The sequence below is a fragment of the Tubulanus polymorphus genome, chromosome 2 (genome assembly GCF_964204645.1).
Source record: "Tubulanus polymorphus chromosome 2, tnTubPoly1.2, whole genome shotgun sequence".
In the NCBI taxonomy this organism is placed as follows: domain Eukaryota; kingdom Metazoa; phylum Nemertea; class Palaeonemertea; order Tubulaniformes; family Tubulanidae; genus Tubulanus; species Tubulanus polymorphus.
Window position 1 is genome coordinate 19,089,140 of NC_134026.1, and position 19,661 is coordinate 19,108,800.

A 19,661-nucleotide genomic window follows, 5' to 3' on the forward strand; every position below is an offset into this window, starting at 1 on the left:
TGTTTTGAATTACAATGTAGATTTTTCAGTGAAGATACAGTTTTATCTGAGGATTTTGTTGATATCGCATTCGTAAATATATCTTCATAGAAACGTGCGTGGCCGGTTGAGTCAAGCGCAAAGCGAGCACGAGTGGTTGACCGTCGAGTTTTCGGATTTACATAATTGTTTGCGTAATTCGAAGTACACAATTGGAAATACTGTGCGGTATCATGACTAAAAATAGACGTAATTACTTTCTCTTGACTGATTCACTGTAACGAGATCGTGATTGCCACCATTTAGGCACTCGGTACCATGAGTTTATCGGGCCAGTTCTGGTTTCTCTTGATTCTGTTGTATGTGCTTACAAGAGGATGTCAAACGTCAGGTAAGAAATAAAGCTAAACTACGTGATGGAATAATCTAAATCTAAATCATATGATGCAAAAAGGCTCACGACACCGTCGATTTATGAAATATGGCATGTAGGATGCCAACGAGGATCCGGCCAGTACACCTGCCACACCGAAAGGCTTCAGTTCGGTTTTATTATAGACGTATGATCTATGCGTCAACGATCTTATGACGCATGAATCTTTGCACGGTAGAAATTAAAAACCCGGATCCAATGTTTGCTGTAAACCAATTTTTCACTGTGCCCCAAATACCATGCAAACTTTGGTTATCGCAGTTACTGAATCGAATAATCGAAAAGTATTTGAAACCGAATGTCAGTTAGTCCAAACTATAGTCCGAAATATTGAACCACTTTGCTGTAGTTCTGACCTCAGTTCCAAGATGGCCCACACTGTCAAAATGCGTAAGATCGAGACTGAACTATATGTGCGTGTTGATATTTAGCTGAGACTACGCGTTGACTACGAAATCTGACGTTTGCCGGTGATCCGTCACGTCTCGGTAGCCGCTGGTGAGCTGATGTTGAACCCGAAGTATAATATCACTTTTCCAGACCAGCGATTGAATCGGAAGATGTTCTTCAGAAATCCAATTTCTTGAACGATTCTATCGCACATAGTTTTATGTTAACGTGAGATCATTTTTCTGTTTCTGCCCCGCGTCTATAGAGTAGTTTGACAGAAACACACTAGGCATATCTTCATTTGAGGTTTTCAAATCATCGATTAAAGTCATTTGTATTTAAAGGATACTATCCTTACTAATTCTATATCAACTAATTGCGTCAACAAATATTGTTGTAAAGAGGTTTGAGATTGATCGTAATGTATAAAGCGCTCTCAAGAAATACATTATTCAAAGCCTTTCGACCCACTCATAAGGATCATTTAAAGAGTTTTTGAAACGTATTTCAACTGCAGACGCTTTTTCTCTATGGTAGTTTTATGGGAGCTTATTCATTTCCTTTATGGTAGGTACTATATATAACTACTCATATTTACAATGGGTGATTCATAGATTCATGACTTATTATTTATGGTTAATTTCCTCTCTCTTATTCTTTTGGAATGTTGTCAGTTCATACACACATCCTCTGGGTTTTTACCATGCCCGACATAAATACTATCACGTTGTAGTTTTTTTAAGTATTCGTGCAATTTTTGCTTAACCGATTTAACCATATATTTCATACGAGATTAGCCAGTGTTGTCGTTACGAGTGTAACGGTAGAGAATTGAACATAGAAAAACGTGACTGCTTGGTTAAGATATCATAGCAAGAGTGTCCTTTATTTTACGTAATGATTACAAAAGAGTATAGTACGCATGCGCGGGCCAGCAAAGATGAAGAGAAACCGCAGATATAAACCAGATGTAAACAGCTATATGCATGAATAGAATTAGTAACGCTTGACTTCAATATAGTTATGTAAGTTGGGTGAGAATTGGGACGCAGTTTCCGACATCCTCCCCGGCCGAAAAGTGTTGAGAAGAAAGTTAGAGTTATTGACTGACACATATCAAAGTTCGTAAATAGCACTTCTAGGATCTACTAATGTTTATGATAAGCTCGGAGAGCCGAGAGCGTTAATATATGCTATGGATAACTATTAATCCACGGATTATACCACGTATTATATATATATATATATATATATATATATATATATATATATATATATATATATATATATATATATATATATATATATATATATATATATATATATATATATAATACGTGGTATAATCCGTGGATTAATAGTTATCCATAGCAATTTTCGCTATTCTTTCGCGTGCTTCAATTGCCGCCTTGCGATTCGGTCGTTCGTTGCTTGGCGGCGATTCAATTCGTTCGATTTCGTTAGTTTCGAAGCAAGACTTATCCACGTTTAGCTCCAGTGGATATAGTTTCCGAACAGCTCGGCAGGTGGTTCCGTGCGCAGTTTTTACGTGAGCCGCTCGGATATAGCCATCCTCCGAACTCTTGAGTACAGATTTGATAATACCTAATTTCCAGTGGTGACGTGGTGTATCTTTATCATGTATTATAACCACGTCACCAGTTTTCACGGTGTTAGCTTTCGCGCCATTTTTCTCTTTTCGTTTGCGTGGCGTTCACGCAGTACTGCGAGGTACTCATTTTTGAAGCGCTTCTGAAAGTGTCGAACTATTTGCGCTCGGTGAAACGCCATTTTTTGAAGAGACTGGCTAACTTTACCTTGACCGCATTCTGGGTCGAAAATTTCGGTCTCATCGATACTTTCACACGGAATCAATTCGACTTCGCGACCGAACAGTAACGAGTTCGGTGTTATGGGTTTGATATCCTCGATCTCTGACGGGATGACGGTTAAGGGGCGGTTATTTATCGTAGCTTGTATTTCTTTAATCAAGGTTTGTAATTCGTCTAATGATACTTGTGCATGTGCTAGAACCTTTTTAATAGCGGTTTTGACGATGCCGATGCATCTTTCATGCACCCCCGCCATCCACGGCGCTTGGACCGGAGTATATTTAAACTTCATTCTTTTATCCGCGTAGATTTTTTGTGCGTTGTCGGATGAAGCGATTTCATACATTTTTTGTGCGTTGTCGGATGAAGCGATTTCATACAGACGTTTTATCTCAGCCTCCCCCGCGATGAAGGTTTTTGCGTTGTCCGAGTATATAATATTCGGAGCCGAATACGAACTACAGAAGCGTCGGAATGCCCTGATGTAAGAATCAACGGTTGCGTCTGTAACTATCTCGAGATGAATTGCTCGAGTCGTACAGCATGTGAAAAGACAAATATAAACTTTATTTTCGCCGCGGACGTATAAATGGCCAGTAAAGTCGATGGCCGTAGCGGTGAATGGTTTTAGCTCATTGAGCCTGAAACTTGGTAATGGTGGTGGTGGTGGTGGTGCTAGATATGGGCGACCGTACAATCTTTTGCATGTCACGCATTTCCTCAGTATTTTCTTTGCTAGAGATCTAAGAGATGTGATCCAGAAACGTTTGCGGACTTTGTTGACTGTCATTCCTGTGCCGTAGTGAAATACCGATTCGTGTGCATCCCTGACAATTAATGACGCTAGGTACGACTGGTTTGGGATGAGAATGGGTTCTTTCCGTGCTTGGGTTATTTCAGCATTTCTGAGCCTGCCAGCACATCTCAATGTTCCTTCCGCATTGCGATAGACCCCTAATTGTCGCACTATAGTCGGACACTTTGATGTCTTGTGGGTGAAGTAAGAGTGGACTTCCGGATATTCCTTCAGTTGGACACTTTGTATCCAGATGACTTCTGCCTCTCGTATATCGTCTGCTGAAATGATGTTTTTAGATTTTAACCCTTTTCTGAAGGCTCGTTTGACCAACGCGGTGACCCGTAATAGTCTTCGATAGTCAGTGAAGTCCTGAACCTGTATGATCTGGTCTATACCAGTAATTTCCGCCTGACCGGTCCTTGTCTGGAATTCGTTTTCAATCTCTAGGCTAGCGACGAGTATGACCGAGGTGTCTGGTTGGTCGTCGGGAGGTGGTTCGTCTTGGTTTTCCATCCACTCTGGGCCAGTAATCCACATTGATCTCATGAGCTCGTCATATGTGGCCCCTCTCGAAAGTATGTCTGCTGGATTTAGCTTCGACGGTACGTGCTTCCACTCATGCACATTGCAGAGCTGTTTAATCGCTGTAACTCGATTTTTTACGAACACTTTCAGTTCCTTTTCTGATTTCAACCAGTACAGGGCTACAGCTGAGTCTGTGAAATAATGATTGTCAATGCCTGCGTATTCCTTCTCGTAGATTCTTCTGATTGAATCGGCGTATTTCGCTGCCATAACCATGCCCTCTAATTCAAGTTTTGGGACTGTCCACCCGGCCTTTGCTTTAGAGATGACCTTGTTTTTCGAGCCTATGAGACGTATTTTGTTGCCTTGCTTTCCATATATAACACAGCCTACCGCACTATTTGGGGCTGCGTCGCAAAATACCATAAGTTTAATCGGTGATTCGTTGTCGAATCCGAGCCACCTCGGAAATTCGATCTGATGAGTCTGATTTAGATTGTTGTGAATGATGCTCCATTCCTTTAGCTCGCTTTGGTCTAATTCTTGATCCCACTCTTTGGACGACTGCCAGAGTTTGTTGATAAACACCTTAGCAGTAACTGTAACTGGAGCAACCAGACCTAGTGGGTCAAATACTGCCGCTGTGCGTGATGCGACCTTTCGCTTTGTTATGGTGGCTTCAGTCTGTGTCATTGATTTCCTGGCTATAGTTATGACGTCATTATCTGCACTCCAGGTCATTCCTAGCAGTGGCACTGATGTTGTATCTCTCACATGGATATCTCGGTTGGTTGCCTTTTTCATTAGGAGTTGAGAATTAGATGCCTACTGCCTCAGTCTGAAGTTACCCCGTTGCATTATCTCCATAGTTTCTTCGAAGTATTCAGATACTTGGTCTTCTTTGCTTAATGTACTGAGTAGATTGTCAACGTAGAGTTTCATACCCATGTCCTGTGCCACCCACGAGTCTCGGTGGGCGTCAAAGTGTTTCGACAGGACAGCCGCCAGCGTGAATGGGCTCGCCGTAGATCCAAATATGACAGTATTATGTTGGTATGGGACGATGCCCTTCGATGGATCGTTATCCTTATACCAAAGGAAACGTACGTATCGTCTATCTTTCTCCGCTAGTTGAACTGACAAAAAGGCTCGGGCGATGTCGGCTGACATAGCGACTACACCCGTTCTGAACTGCATGATCAGTGAGGGCAGATCCACCAGCATATTGGGCCCTTGGTATAAACAGTCGTTTAGTGAGGGTGAACCTGCGCTCGCGTCAAATACTATTCTCAGTGGAGTTGTTGGGCTGTCTTTCATGATGAAGAAGTGTGGGATGTAATAACAACCCTCTTCCAACAAGGCTTGGTCTGGGTTTGGGATTTCCGAGACAGTATTCTTCTCAATATGCTCTTGCATCACCTTGGTGTATGCGCCCATAAGTTCAAGGCGTTGTAGACGATGAGTTACTTGTTTTAATCTGTACCTACTCTGGGTTAGATTGTTTCGAAGTTCTGAGTGGTCTTCCTTCCATGGTAGCGGTGCGTAGTAGCAGTTATCCTTGTACTGGATTTTCTCTTTATAATCCTCTAAGAATATATTATCCTCTATGCATCCTTGATCTTCGAAATGGCCAGGGAATTCGGCGGTATTATTCTTCAGGAATTCGTTGAGTATCGTGTCACTAAATTTTTGGTTAGCATCCCCGATCTCTAGCATATCAGAAACTGCGGTAAGCGTGAATGCATGTGGATTGTGGTCATCTTTGTACAACGGACCATAAACAAAACAACCGAGATTAGAAAATTGGATGATTGGCCCACCGGGGATATTTTCCGTACGGTTTTCGAGGAATAAATATAGGTGACCGCAACCGATTAATATATCCACGGTGAATAACTCAGCTTCGAAATTATCCGCGAGGTGGTCTAATCTAGATACTTCCGGAAACTCAAGACATTCGGCCCATCGTTTGCGATATATGGGCTTAACGATTTCATTCGATATGGCGACATCGATATGTATCGTACCTTCGGTGGTAACGATGCCTACGGAAGCGATGTCATACACGCGTTTTGAAGTATGACCCCCAAAACCATTTATACGGTCAACGATCGTTGGTAGCGCGGTTTTAACCCGAGAGCGGTGGCTATATCCTTGCGGATGTAACTGAGCATGGAACCGTGGTCGAGAAGGACATTTGCATTTTTAAACTTATGACCATTATTTTCCAGATTAATTTGGCCCGTTTCCAACAAAACTATATCGCTGGGAGCAACGGCAGCCTGAATCGCATTGCTTTCACAAGTATATTCCGATTGATTTTCGCATGTATATTCCGACTGATTTTCGCATGTATATTCCGTTGTTTGATTCGACAAACTTTCGCATGTTTCGCTCACAATCTCGTGATTGTGGCCTCGATTCGCATTTGGTTCGATTAATCCAATGTTTGTGTTTTTGTTTTGTATCGCTGCGCATCCAGTCGTAGTAGTTAAATTATCTCTGTGTAGACTCGTGTGGTGTTGTCTGTTGCACTTCATACATCTACCCGAATTCCGGCAATTTTTTACTCGATGGTTCGGTTTCAGGTAATTAATACACAGTTGCCTCTCTTCAGTTTTCGCTTTTCGATTTTCAAGATTTAGATGACATCTGGTAGGTCCATGTTCTCCGTCGCAGAATGGACACTGGTATCTTCGCTGGTTTCCGACAAAGGACGTAGTTGTCATTCTCGGTCGCTGTTGGTTAGACGATGTTGATGTGATTTCTCCAATGTTTTCAAGTTGTTCTTCGAATTTCTTAATGAATTTATCGAGTTCAAAATCACCTGCTTGGCCACATGTGCCCATCTTTTCGAGAAAGACTCTCGGGATTTTCTTTTCCATTGATGTGACAATAAATGAAGCACATGCGTTGACATCTACGCCCAGGTGTTGTAGAGATCGAATGTTGGCGTTGGCTTGATTGACGAATTGTGATAGAGACGCAAAGTTCATAGCCGCTGGTGGTAATTCGTAAAGGTTGTTTACGTGAGCGCGAACTATTTTACGTTTCTGTCCGAATCAATCCGTGAGTATTGATATTAAGGAGTCCAAATTAGAACCGGACGCGTGGATACCCTTAACGGCATCAAGTGCGTTACCTCTCAGCTGCCCGATTATGTAGTTAAATTTAGTGATTTGTGAGAATTTACCCATCAATACGTCAGCTTGTATTGTCTCCCAAAATGATGTCCAATCAGTATAATTCCCGCTGAACGTTGGTAATTTCAGTTTGGGTAACTGCGCGGTCTTCTGAGTGTCGGTATCCTGGATCTGCTCTCTCTTGGTGTTCTGATGATTACGATTTTCGAGGTACTTTTTTATTTTCAAGAGTCTTATGCGTTCCTGGCTGCGTCTTTCATTCGAATCTTTGATTTCTTTTTCGAATTCATCGTCGTCTTTTCGCATTTCTTGGATTCTTTCTGCTAACGTTTCTCTGGATTCGTGGACCAGTCGCATCTCGTCTAATCGTGCTTCGATTTCGGTTGCATCGTCTTCTGTGATATTGACTTCTTGCATAAGTATTAGGATTCGCTCGTAGTTCGTATCAAATGTGTCGATATCCGCATGTCTTCGTTTTCGGAGCTGGTCCAGCGTTTCTTTTTCTTTTGGCATTTTGATCGTCTAGAGGTTTTGGTTTGTGTTATCCTGGTCACGGCACCATGTCGTTACGAGTGTAACGGTGGAGAATTGAACATAGAAAAACGTGACTGCTTGGTTAAGATATCATAGCAAGAGTGTCCTTTATTTTACGTAATGATTACAAAAGAGTATAGTACGAATGCGCGGGCCAGCAAAGATGAAGAGAAACCGCAGATATAAACCAGATGTAAACAGCTATATGCATGAATAGAATTAGTAACGCTTGACTTCAATATAGTTATGTGAGTTGGGTGAGAATTGGGACGCAGTTTCCGACAAGTGTGATCCGAACGCATCTGTTGTCAATAACCTGAAAAAATCATCGCAATACACGGTTCTGAAATTGTTTGAATAAGCACGTTCGAAATTATTCTAAAGGGAACTTATATCTCGTGGACTATGCGCGACCTTCAGCTGTAACTAGATGATGAAGTGTATGAATCCCCATATATTCCATACCCACATTTGATATTTCCTTACATGGTGAATTTCTGTAATGGTAGTGATTCATTTGTTCATGTTTCAGTTCGGCCGTGTGCAACAGTTGATGATGATAATAATATGTTGCTTGAAAGTATGGTGGCTGATTCGGGCCATACTAAAAAAATTTTCCGTACAGCTAGAGCAATGATAAAAGAAATTTTCACAGTGGCCCTTTTTGGTTTTCTCGCGCAAGAATTCAAAAAATTTGGTTTTCTCGCGCGATAATTCAAAACTTTTGGTTTTCTCGCGCGAGAATACCAAAAGTTTTGAATTCTTGCGCAGGAAAACAAAAAATAGGCCTTTGTAAGAAATTCTTATCCAGCTTATAGCCAGTCAGAAAAATTTTTCAAACAAAAATATTTAGTTTTCTCGCGCGAGAAAACCAAACTTTTTGAATTCTCGCGCGAGAAAACCAAAAGTTTTGAATTCTCGCGCAGGAAAACAAAAAAATGGCCCATTGTAAAAAAATTTTATCTAGCTTCTAGCCAGTTAGAAAAATTTTCAAACCAAAATGTTTTGTTTTCTCGCGCGAGAAAACCAAAATGTTTTGTTTTCTCGCGCGAGAAAACCAAACTTTTTGAATTCTCGCGCGAGAAAACCAAAAGTTTTGAATTCTCGCGCGAGAAAACAAAACTTTTTGAATTCTCGCGCGAGAAAACCAAAAGTTTTGAATTCTCGCGCGAGAAAACCAAAAAACGGGTCAATGTGAAAAATTTTTTATCGGTGCTTTAGCCGTACAGAAAAATTTTTTAGTATGGCCCGAATCAGCCACCATATGAAAGCGCCATACATAATAAAATCGAAAAACTCTCTACGAAATATTAAAAACCATTTAACAGATAACCCTTCCGATGTTAGCTATCAAACGTGAGGATTAGTTTAAGATAATGTCATTAAATAAACTAAATCTTCGTGCAAAAGAAATATCCGATCGATTAGTTTTTTTTTGTCGCTATACACGCACTGCTTTTGGTATAGATAAGCATATAACTACGCAATACAAGTAGCAGATTCATTATTCAAAACGAAGGACGAAATTAAGAAATTTATATTTGCTGATAAGTCTAAAACCAATTATACAAAGAATTCAAAAGATTAAAAACGAATTTTATCTATCAAGTATTGAAATAAAAATACGTTTTGAACTTTCACTAGAGATCTTCGTCAGGTGTGAGGGAATTATACGAAACGAGGAGTATGTTTACACGGGAGAACAAGTGAAAAGTTTCCCTGCATAGTTTCCCTTCATTTAATTGAAACCGTTGACATTTTTCTACATAGTTTAGTTGATCATCTTTTCAGACTACAATGGACGACTTTCAATTCGTTTACGACACGGCGCTACTGCAAGCGAAGGGCGCGTCGAGATACTTCCCTTAGATAATAGTTTTTCAACAGTGTGGGGAACTATCTGTGATGATGGCTGGGACCTGAAAGATGCTTCTGTCATATGTAGAATGCTCGGTTATAGCTGGGGAAATGTAAGTTTATATATGATTTTTATTTCAATTTGACACCCGATAGTATCGCTGCCATGGTACGCATCTCTCCCTGAATAGCTCCAGTTCCCAAGCTTAGCCGCTGAAAGAATAGCCCTGTATTTCTACCACTAGAGCGAACAAGGCAGATGCGAACTCCAAACGTTTTTGCTACTCTATACTCTAGTACTTATGTGGCTGATCTGGGACATTTAAAAATCTTTTTTCATCCACCACAAAAATGCACAAAAAAAATATCCCCGCACGCACAAAAACAGACTTTTAACGCGCAAAAACAAAATATTCCGTTTTTGCGCGTAAAAGTATGTTTTTTTAGAGATCTGAGCGACAGCGTTATCGGAGGATGAAAAAAAATTGACATGTCGCGAATCAGCCACCGTGCTAACTAGCTTACCCTTACACCCTATCATAACGCAAAACCTAACCTTAATCCTAACTCTAAATCTCAACTTAATCCCAACCGGAAACCCTGCTTTTCTTGGGGTTGAAAAGGCCTCCATTTCTATTTTGCCTGGATATGGGAGTTTGAAACAAGAAAACTAACATGAAAGTTTATTGCCTCCTTGAAAATAACACATTGTCGACAATAAATAATATGATACAAATTACATAACGTTATGGATTAATAAAATTATTTTTGATTGATTTGAGTATATCGATGATTGAGTCTAGCCCCGATATATTTTTGACAGTGCACACACATCGTTACTCAAATCTCTAATGATATCTTTGGGTGAACAACCGAAATCTAAGTGGCAACGTAGCCAAATATAATATGATATGAATGTTAAACAGATATGATATGAATGCTTTCTACAATCGACTTCCAGGCTACAATTAAAGCTTCGTTTGGGCACACACCATCGGAATCGGTACCGATATACCTGGATGATGTCCAATGTAGCGGCGCTGAAAAAAGTATCTTGAACTGTACTCGGAGGGTGTGGGGAGTTGAAAATTGTGGCCATGGTGAAGATGCTGGAGTCAAATGCTATAACTGGACAGGTAGATTAGTAGTAATGTCTAAAAAAGAATGAGTCCCATAATCACGGAGCCGAAAAACCTAAAACTCAAAATAGCGTAAACCGTTGTCAGGAAGCCATCGTCACTCCTGACAAAGTGAAAAACCAAAATTCGAAATTTTGAGAAATCTTTAACATTACGCTATTTAGGTTATTCGGCTCCGTGATTATGGGGCTTAAATTGTACTCTTCTTTCACGATTCATTGCGAAGTTTTACCTCGTTAGTAATGTCGAAGTTGCATGCTTCTTGGCTTTTTCATCCTGATTGTTCTCGATGATTAGCAGAAGTATGCAGAACAATTAAAATTAGGATAAAGCGTAGTAGATCGCTCAGATTTCATAAATTTAACCTATATACAAACTAACTATTTGAGTTGCTATACCTTTCACTACAGCACTTTAAGTTGTATGCTTTAATAAAAGCGTTTCCCTCACTACCAACTGTGCCATTAATGTTTTAGTATTTAGTTTTACTTACACCTTGTGTTAGAACTTGGTATATTCGACTCACCAACGGTCCTGATGTTTAAGCCCCTAATACATGTATTGCAGTGTCTTCATTGAGGGCCACACAACAGTCCAGTGCGAGCCTCTCGGTAACATGGTCACCAGCATCTGCGCCAATTGGGCAAATAAGTCACTATAAGGTCTGGTTCAGGCAACTGAGGTATAAAGCGTGCCCTGCACAAATCATCGACGATGTGCTTCATTTTGTATCAAATTCATCGACTGTTGCTTTGATTCCCATCACTGGACTGAACCCTTACAGTGAATACGAAATCGTAGTGCAACCGTTCATGATCATCGACACCGGGTCAGAGCTCCAGAAAGCGAAAGTACGAACTTCGACTAAACAGTCCGGTAAGCAATTACACTCGCCACATGTATCTGTATGATTACTATGAAACCCAAATGAAATCCCTAACATAATTTATGTATACAAAACAGGCATATGAACAGGTGCCATAGCACTCTGGTTCCAGGAACGAGAGGACGAGGAGCATAATATATTTAACACTGCCCTTGCTTTCCGCCATTGGACAAACTCACTTCCATTCAATCTCTCAAATTGTTGCCTTTTCCAAAATCTCGATTCCACCGACAAGCTAGCACCTGGCGTCGCAATGATAAGCTTACGATATAAACAGTGTCCGTGATATGTATTGTTGCAGCTCCATTCGGTATACCCAATCTTGCGATCATCACTCCAGAGTATATTCAGCTGTCGACGCACAAGCTGGAAACATCGGCTATTGTGAAGTTCTCCCAAATGCCGTGTAATTGCATGAACGGGGAATTCGTCAGTTTTAGTTATGAGATAATGAAGAAATCAAATGTGACCATCGTTCAAAGAGGAGAGACGACTGTATCACCATTTACGATAACAGGTCTAACACCTTATACAAAGTATGAACTGAGATACAAATGGAAGAATTCCGTCGGTGAAACTAATCTTTCTGCGCCTGCTCCATTTATTACTGATGAGTCAGGTAAGTCTGATACTGGCTACAAGTTTAAGTATTCTAATATACTTCGACTGTTTCGAGTGAAGGAACATGTATGGGATAACATCGTATTTCCCTTCTTCATTTTTAATTATTTGAATAGTCCCCAATGTTCCGATTCCGAAAGTATCATCCGTAACTAAAGACTCATTCACATTCACCTGGATGCCTGGGGTTCCGACTATCGCAAAAATAACGAGGTATGAAGTTGTGTGCGGCTCCGCGCGTTCCAAAGGAATTGAAATTGCACAGTTTTATTCCGACGCCAATTATTCATCGACCCAAAGAGAAATTATTTTTAATGACCAGAAACCAAACAGGTGGTTTTGGTGTCGAGTAAGTTGACAAAAATCTTTCACCGCGTTCAATTTTCTTGACCTGCGGTGCTTTGGAAACATGGCTCATGGGTTACTTTTAGGTGGCAGCGTACGGCAGAAAAGGGTGGTCTTTTCACAGTGAAAATGTTTTCTTCAAGACTAAGGAAGATGGTAAGTTACTTCGACGATATCGACGGTATCTGGGGTCCTCAAAAATGATTGAATTGCCAGCCTGGCACCTCACGACAAGTGCCCCTATTGGTTACTAAAGGGGAATTTTGGAAAACAGAAAATAAGTGTGCCAAAAATTAAAATGAAACGTATAAGTCAAACTGGTTTGACTCCATGACTAATCTATACACACTACGTAATCACTACTTTAATCTTCCTGTTCGAAATTAGACAATCTGACAGAATTCTTCATTTATGCTTTGTATTTGTTCCAGTTCCAGGACCTGTTTCAGCACTAAATAGCAACTCTACATCAGTTAGCAGTCTGGTGATAGCATGGTCCCCACCATCCACACCAAATGGTGTAATCACTGAGTATAGAGTTTGGTTCAGGCAACTGAAATATAAAGCGTGCGCAGAACAAACAATCCGAGACGAACTTCATTTGGTATCGAACTCGTCGACTGCGACATCAGTTGCAGTCACGGGGCTAAAACCATACAGTGAATACGAAATCGTTGTGCAGCCATTTACGTCCGTCAGTACAGGTTCTGAAGTCAATAAAGCTAGAGCAAGCACTTCAACTAAAGAATCTGGTAGGTTATTTACATCATATCGATGGACCCTGCTCGCACACTGTACAATACATTTACAAAAACGCGTCATGCAATTTACGTCGTACGATGAATACGTCGTGGTACGTGACTCTGGTATATATTTTCAGCACCAATCTGTGTACCAAAAGTTGCTATCATCACACCAGAGATTATTCAGTCGTCGACGCACAAGCTGGAAACATCGGCTACTGTGATATTTTTTCACATACCGTGTGATTGCATGAACGGGGAATTTGTTGGTTTTAATTATGAAATAGTGAAGAAGTCAAATGATGCCATTGTTCAAAGAGGAGAGACGACTGTATCACCATTTACGATAACAGGTCTAACACCTTATACGGAGTATGAACTGAGATACAAATGGAAGAATTCCGTCGGTGAAACTGACCTTTCTGCACCTGCTCCATTTACTACTGATGAGTCAGGTAATTCTGATCAATAAAGTACAAGTCTGGAATCTAGAAGTCGATTATCATTTAAACAAGTGCCATGATTATGGTTGATGCTTCTTTGCTATTGTGTTGTTAGTAGCTATGTTGATCAGAATTTGCATCTCAAATGATGATCAAAACGTAAATTGGATATTCGTCTGTAACCTTGTGCATTTGTCTTCTTCTCAGTTCCAAGCCAAGTGAATGCATTTGATGCGTCGGAAATAACGGAAGTCAGTGCTATGCTGACCTGGCACCCACCACAAAGTAAATACGGTGAAATAACTAAATATCAGGTAAATACCCCAGTTGGCATATGCCTTGAACTACACTGCGCGGGCCTATTTTCGATTTCGTCGCCATCTTTTTTGGATTGAATTGTTGAATCCAAGCCAGTGATACGAACGAAATAAAAAAATTAAACTGGAATAGAAAATATAGAGAACAAATTCATCAATGTGGGCCCAGCGAGTACCCAAAAGTATGGTTCCTGATAACTGTTAAAAGGCTTATTGAATGGAATGTTTTAGCTGTCTTGTAAACCTGAAAAGACTTATTCTGGAAAAGTTCTGAGAGCAATGCCAATCATTGAGAAAATTATTCTACCAGCCACAATTATCTCAAGACGTTTAACGCAGCTGGAATCGTTTACGCAATACACATGTAAACTGTCAGCATCGACATCTGTCGGAGAAGGCGCACCGGCAAAATTGACATTTTGGACGTCAGGTAATTCTATTTTTTCGCTTGAGCCTCGCTTGATTATCTATGGTGGCTAATAAGGGCCAAATGCTTTAATTTTTACACGACCTCGATTATAGAAAATCGCAAAACGAAACCTATAGAGCAAAAAGGAACTTTTCGTTTTTGCCACCGTGCAAAAACGAAATATTATAGCGCAAAAACGAAAATATTCGTTTTTGTTCTATGATTTTTCGTTTTTGCGCGTTAAAATTCTTTTTTGCGGGTAGCAAAAAACGAAGGACAAATATTTTCGTTTTTGCACCCAAACAAAAAGGAAAAGTTCTTTTTTCTCTATAAAGTTCGTTTTGTGTTTTTCTATAATCGAGATCGTGTGAAAATTTGCCCCTTATTGTATTTATCTGTATTTGGCCCTTATCAGCCACCATAATTATCTGTTACTGATAGCCTTTTTAAGCTAGACGAAACGGTAGATCAAACCAGTAATACACATGCTAATGATTGTGTCGAGATGGTTATCGTATATTTTGCATATTTATAGGTGTCGTAACAGTACCACTTCCTATCTTTGATGTCAAAGCCCAGACAGATACCACAGTTACGCTGTTATTAGAATCTGCTTCACGGGGGAGTATCAGGTCTGATATCGTTCATCCAAACGTTCGTTGCGATACGAAGAGTACATTCACATACCAGTCACTCTCCAAATGTTTAATTCACAAAACCCAATAAATCGGGTCCGGCGTAGATGCCGTGTTCCCCATGATGATCGGGTGGGTAACGCGGAGAGCGTCCAACCAAGTATTGCTAATGAGCGTGAAGATCATTGACGCACTCAGCCAATAGTTCATTTTAACATTTCCTTAACTTTTATAGTTTATGTCGCGCTGACAAATCGAAGGAAATATACGTACCGGTATCTCGCTTTGTCCCGGCCGAACCAGATACAGTATTTTCTTCATCTTCTTATTTTTTGTTGCTGTCCGTTTGTCACCTCATCTTATGTTTTTGTGATTTTTTCCATGCGAGGGGGATTCGCATTTTACTTTCTCAATTTTGAAAGATAGCAGGGAAAATGATTCTGATTGAAAATGAGAGACGATGCATATTTCTTGCTACGAATTACTAAACGTTTTGTGTATTGTATTCATAGTTCTTATCAAATCGTCGTCAAAAGAAAGTTGACAATTCTGAAAAGGGATCTACAAACGCACATTGATGGTGGTCTCAAAAACTACACAGAAGCAAAACGTCTTGACCGTCTACAATACATAGCTGCTGAGCTACCCCACCCGCTTCCGCGTAGGTTCACTGTCGGAGATGGCAAAATGTACGGAACCTATTTCAATGCGCCACTGCGGACCGGTGCTGAATACATCATTTCGATCGGAATAGTCTATCACGATTTGAATAGAAAGGTAAATCTTGTTTCACTGATTCATGTATACACATGTCGATCAAAATGGATTTAATGCTTCAAAAATATTGGACTTCCATTCGAACGCTGAGCCCAAGACAAGAATTAATTTCACATATCTGTTGGAATTAGGGCGGTTAAAATGTTTGAAAAATTCTATATTGTGTATATCGTGTTTTCTTATTCTAATGAAAGATTTTAAATCATATCACGATACAATTATTTTCTAAACAAAGGTCATAGATATTACATACATGCAAATGGCACAATCGGTAATAGTGAACAACTCGAATGGCAATGCTGCTATAATAATTGGTGGTGCGGTCGCTGGTTTGGTTTTCGTCATCGCCATTGGTCTTTGTCTTGTTAGGTAAATTTGTGAAACTTTCATTGTCAATAGCCATTGCAATATCTAATACAAACGATATCATCATTTTAGATTGAGACGTAACAGGGCAAAAACATCGGTGACTAACATTCGTAATCCCGCTTACGCGGGACCCGCAACAAAAAGCAAGGAAGATGCAGAGGAGAATATCTACTGCGAAACAAAATGAAATTTGTGTTTACCGAGCCAGATATATAAGTGGAACAATACAGCTCGCACAATCGATATCTCTTCATTCATAGAATTTAACTCATTTTCTCTTGGGTATCGTATGTACGTATCATATATACTTCCAAATCATCCGAAATATAATGTTATATATTTATTCATTTCGTAATGCAAAATAAAAAAAATTGATATAAAGATTTTCAGATATTTGTATGAGAGTATGTTGCAACAATTTTCGAGTTTCTTATGACGCATATGCGCAAATATTCCACCTAGGGCATACTGGTACAATAACTTTAATTACGGAAGCGTCCTGGTGACATATCTATTCAAAAAAATTTTCGAGGTAAACTCGGTATAAATTAGTTTTCTCAGTTGAAAGTGATTTTAGAGGTTTATTCCGAGTTTGTAACTCGGAATAAACTAGTTTTCTCAGTAAAATGTGATTTTTGGAGGTTTAATCCGAGAGTTACAAACTCGGAATTAACTTCGAAATTTTTTTTTTTGAATAGATATGTCCACGGCGGGACGCTTCCGTACTGTTATGATTGTACATGTAATGCCTTGAAGTTGACCCAGTTCCATTTAAGTTGGAAGTTTGACTCGAGAGATTGTTCGTCTTCATAGTTTGAATCTTCAGTCACTTTTAACCGAGAATTATGAAATTGTATCCAGAGATAGAGACGAACGTCTAACCGACGCAAACGTTATATCTAGTAACACTCCCATTTATACTAAATTACATATTCATTACTCTTTTTCACAAATACATACTGCGTGTGTTGCATTTCATACGTATAAGATGCAAAATAAAATTCAGTCGTAGATCAGAAATTAAACCTGTTATTTGGCAGTTGGTAAACAAGATTTCATCTCAGATGTTTTCGGTTCGATATTATTTGGTATATAATCCGTTTCACTAATATGTTAGTGACAAACACAGTAACGGATCTAGCTATTAATAAAATGCATGGCATGGTATTCGGGAAGATTGCAAATGGATACAGGTGTATTCCGAGCGTATTTTCAACAATCCACTCACCAAAAAAGGTCAGCAAAAAACTGAAGTGCTATCAATGTCATGAAAATGACTCGATGTTGATAGTCTATAAAAAACGCAAAATCCTGCGCTGCTCGATCGAGATACAAGTGAACGCAATCCAACAAGAACATAATTTCGCACTTTTCTTGTTACAGCTCCACAGCCGCCGGCACTTCTCGTTCAGCTAAGTCACTGCGCAGGATAGGGAAAGTGAATAGGCTAGATAGTATTGTCGGAAAATATAAGTCTTTCGTCGGTTTGCAGATAAAATTTCCTGCTTGACATGTGAAGTAAAAGAAGAACATGACTTATTAACTAACATACGCTAGATCACCCAGATTTAACCAGTCTTGATTAAGGTATACAGTTTTCGTCTATTGTTGGGGGAAACATGAGAGACTCGACATTTTTTGAACCTTTTTCATCGGTTCCCACCATTGACTAATGCACCGAATTATCTAATACAGATGTTCGTCTTATGCGGACAAAATAATCGACAATATTCCAGTTTTCGAAATAAAAGTGATAGCATAATACAGCCTAGTTTAGTTTCGTGTGTGATTTCTAAGAAAGTCGGTTTTCCATGAGGTGAAATTCGTGTAGACAAAATCAGGGTTTAGAATTCAAATACGACATGATGCGTGATAATGACAGAATCATTTTTATATCAACTTGACTCGTGTGCTAGGCTTCACTTAAGTAAAAGCATAGTGAAGCGTCATCACACGAAATAACCTCTACTTTTTAACAGTTTCACGTAAGTAATTTTGACTAGTAGACATATGTAATATTTTAGTTGTTTCGCTAACCGTCAGTAGGGTCTTAAACGAGATCGGTGCACTAGATGGTAATACATTTCAAATGACGTTTGTAAAACGTAAACATTTAGTTGCCTGAAAGGTACATACAAGAGTTAGTTATGACATTTTAAAAAAATTAGATATCTTTTAAAGCGAAAAAAGTAATCTATTCCAAATACGAATATTTAGAAATCTTTTAAATTTCTAATATCATATAACACTTTGATTATCTTTTTAATCATATCATAACAATATATCATTTCCCTATAGTTTATACGTGAACTACACCTAAACAATTCATTAACTGTCATTCATTATTTACTATTTGTAAAAGTACTAATTCAAGATTAAACGTTTCCTTCTAGTATATAATAAAATTACATAAAATATTATATTAATTGATATCCTTTTGTTTTTGCACCCATGCAAAAACAAACTTTTAGTGCGCAAAAACGAAATATTTGGTTTTTGCGCGTTAAAAGTTTGTTTTTGCGCGGTAAGATTCGTTTCTGTGCGGATTTATGGATTTATTTGTTTTTACGCGTTAAAAGTTTGCTTTCCCATCGAAATATTTGTTTTTGCGCGTTTTCGTGAAGGAAAATTACATCTCCCGAATCAGCCACCATAGTTTGAAGATAAAACTTTACTTTCAATCTCAAAAAATAACCGTTTTTCGTTGTTTTGGCGCTCCATAATTGTCTTTTAAAGGAAATTCGAAGTTTTTTTTTCGTTTTGGTGTTCTGGTGCTCTCATTTGTATATCAGAAATTTTACGTTATGGCCCTTATCAGCCACCATACATACCAGTGTAGACTTTACAAGACTGGTGTTTTGACTGGCCGAACATGCGTTGAGTCTTTTACTTTATTTTACTTTACTTTTGTTTCCGATAAACTCAGGTCTTTCATTTTGATGATTAAAGCCCGCCGCCACGGCAAAACGTTTGTTTCACCAAAACAGAAAACACGTTTTTGCGACAAAAAAAAATAAGTTAGAACAAATCGTTAGATGAAAAACGCCAAGCGCCTAAGCTGCTTGACGTTTATTTGAAAATTATGATAAAATGCGTGACCTACAAGCAGTCTTGATGCCTTGATTAAAGCCCACCGCACACGCCAAGACGCTTGTTTCACCAAAACAGAAAACACGTTTTTCATAAAACGTTTTTAGTGCAATTTCATCGAAAAACATTTTTCACACTTTTCGTATATTGGGGGAAGTGCTTATTGAACACTTAAGATCTCAGATGGACTAAAGTGCGTGACTTTTAAGAAATTCGGTTTTCCATTAGGTTAAATTCATTTCGAAGACAAAATTATGGTGTACGATTCACATACGACATGACGCGTGATGGCGGAATCGTTTAAATCCTCTTGACTCGTGTGGTAGATTTCACTTGATTACTTCACAATGAAGCATCAAAATCACATGAAATTCTTTCTTTTCTTAACAGTTTGG

The 19,661-nt window shown here is 39.2% G+C and overlaps 2 protein-coding genes across 3 annotated transcripts; both read left to right on the top strand.

Moving 5' to 3' along the window:
- Positions 1–259: 259 nt before the first annotated feature.
- On the top strand, positions 260–11,443 carry LOC141899003 (galectin-3-binding protein-like; the record flags this gene model as incomplete). The annotated part of the gene is made up of 4 exons (XM_074785152.1): positions 260–370; positions 9,427–9,605; positions 10,454–10,628; positions 11,199–11,443. Coding segments are annotated over exons 1-4 (672 nt in total), but the record flags the coding sequence as incomplete, so codon positions are not given.
- Positions 11,440–16,529, top strand: LOC141899638 (phosphatidylinositol phosphatase PTPRQ-like). Of its 2 annotated transcripts, XM_074786059.1 has the most exons (12): positions 11,440–11,507; positions 11,819–12,136; positions 12,255–12,487; positions 12,570–12,639; positions 12,915–13,235; positions 13,364–13,681; positions 13,877–13,983; positions 14,218–14,416; positions 14,931–15,027; positions 15,543–15,807; positions 16,043–16,176; positions 16,246–16,529. In XM_074786059.1, the coding sequence occupies exons 1-12, from the start codon at positions 11,444–11,446 to the stop codon at positions 16,361–16,363; spliced, it is 2,244 nt and encodes a 747-aa protein (XP_074642160.1). In that variant the 5' UTR covers positions 11,440–11,443; the 3' UTR covers positions 16,364–16,529. The 2 variants fall into 2 exon arrangements, with proteins under 2 accessions (XP_074642160.1, XP_074642161.1); XM_074786060.1 differs by lacking the exons at positions 11,440–11,507; positions 12,255–12,487 and having other exon boundaries at positions 12,013–12,136.
- Positions 16,530–19,661: the final 3,132 nt, after the last annotated feature.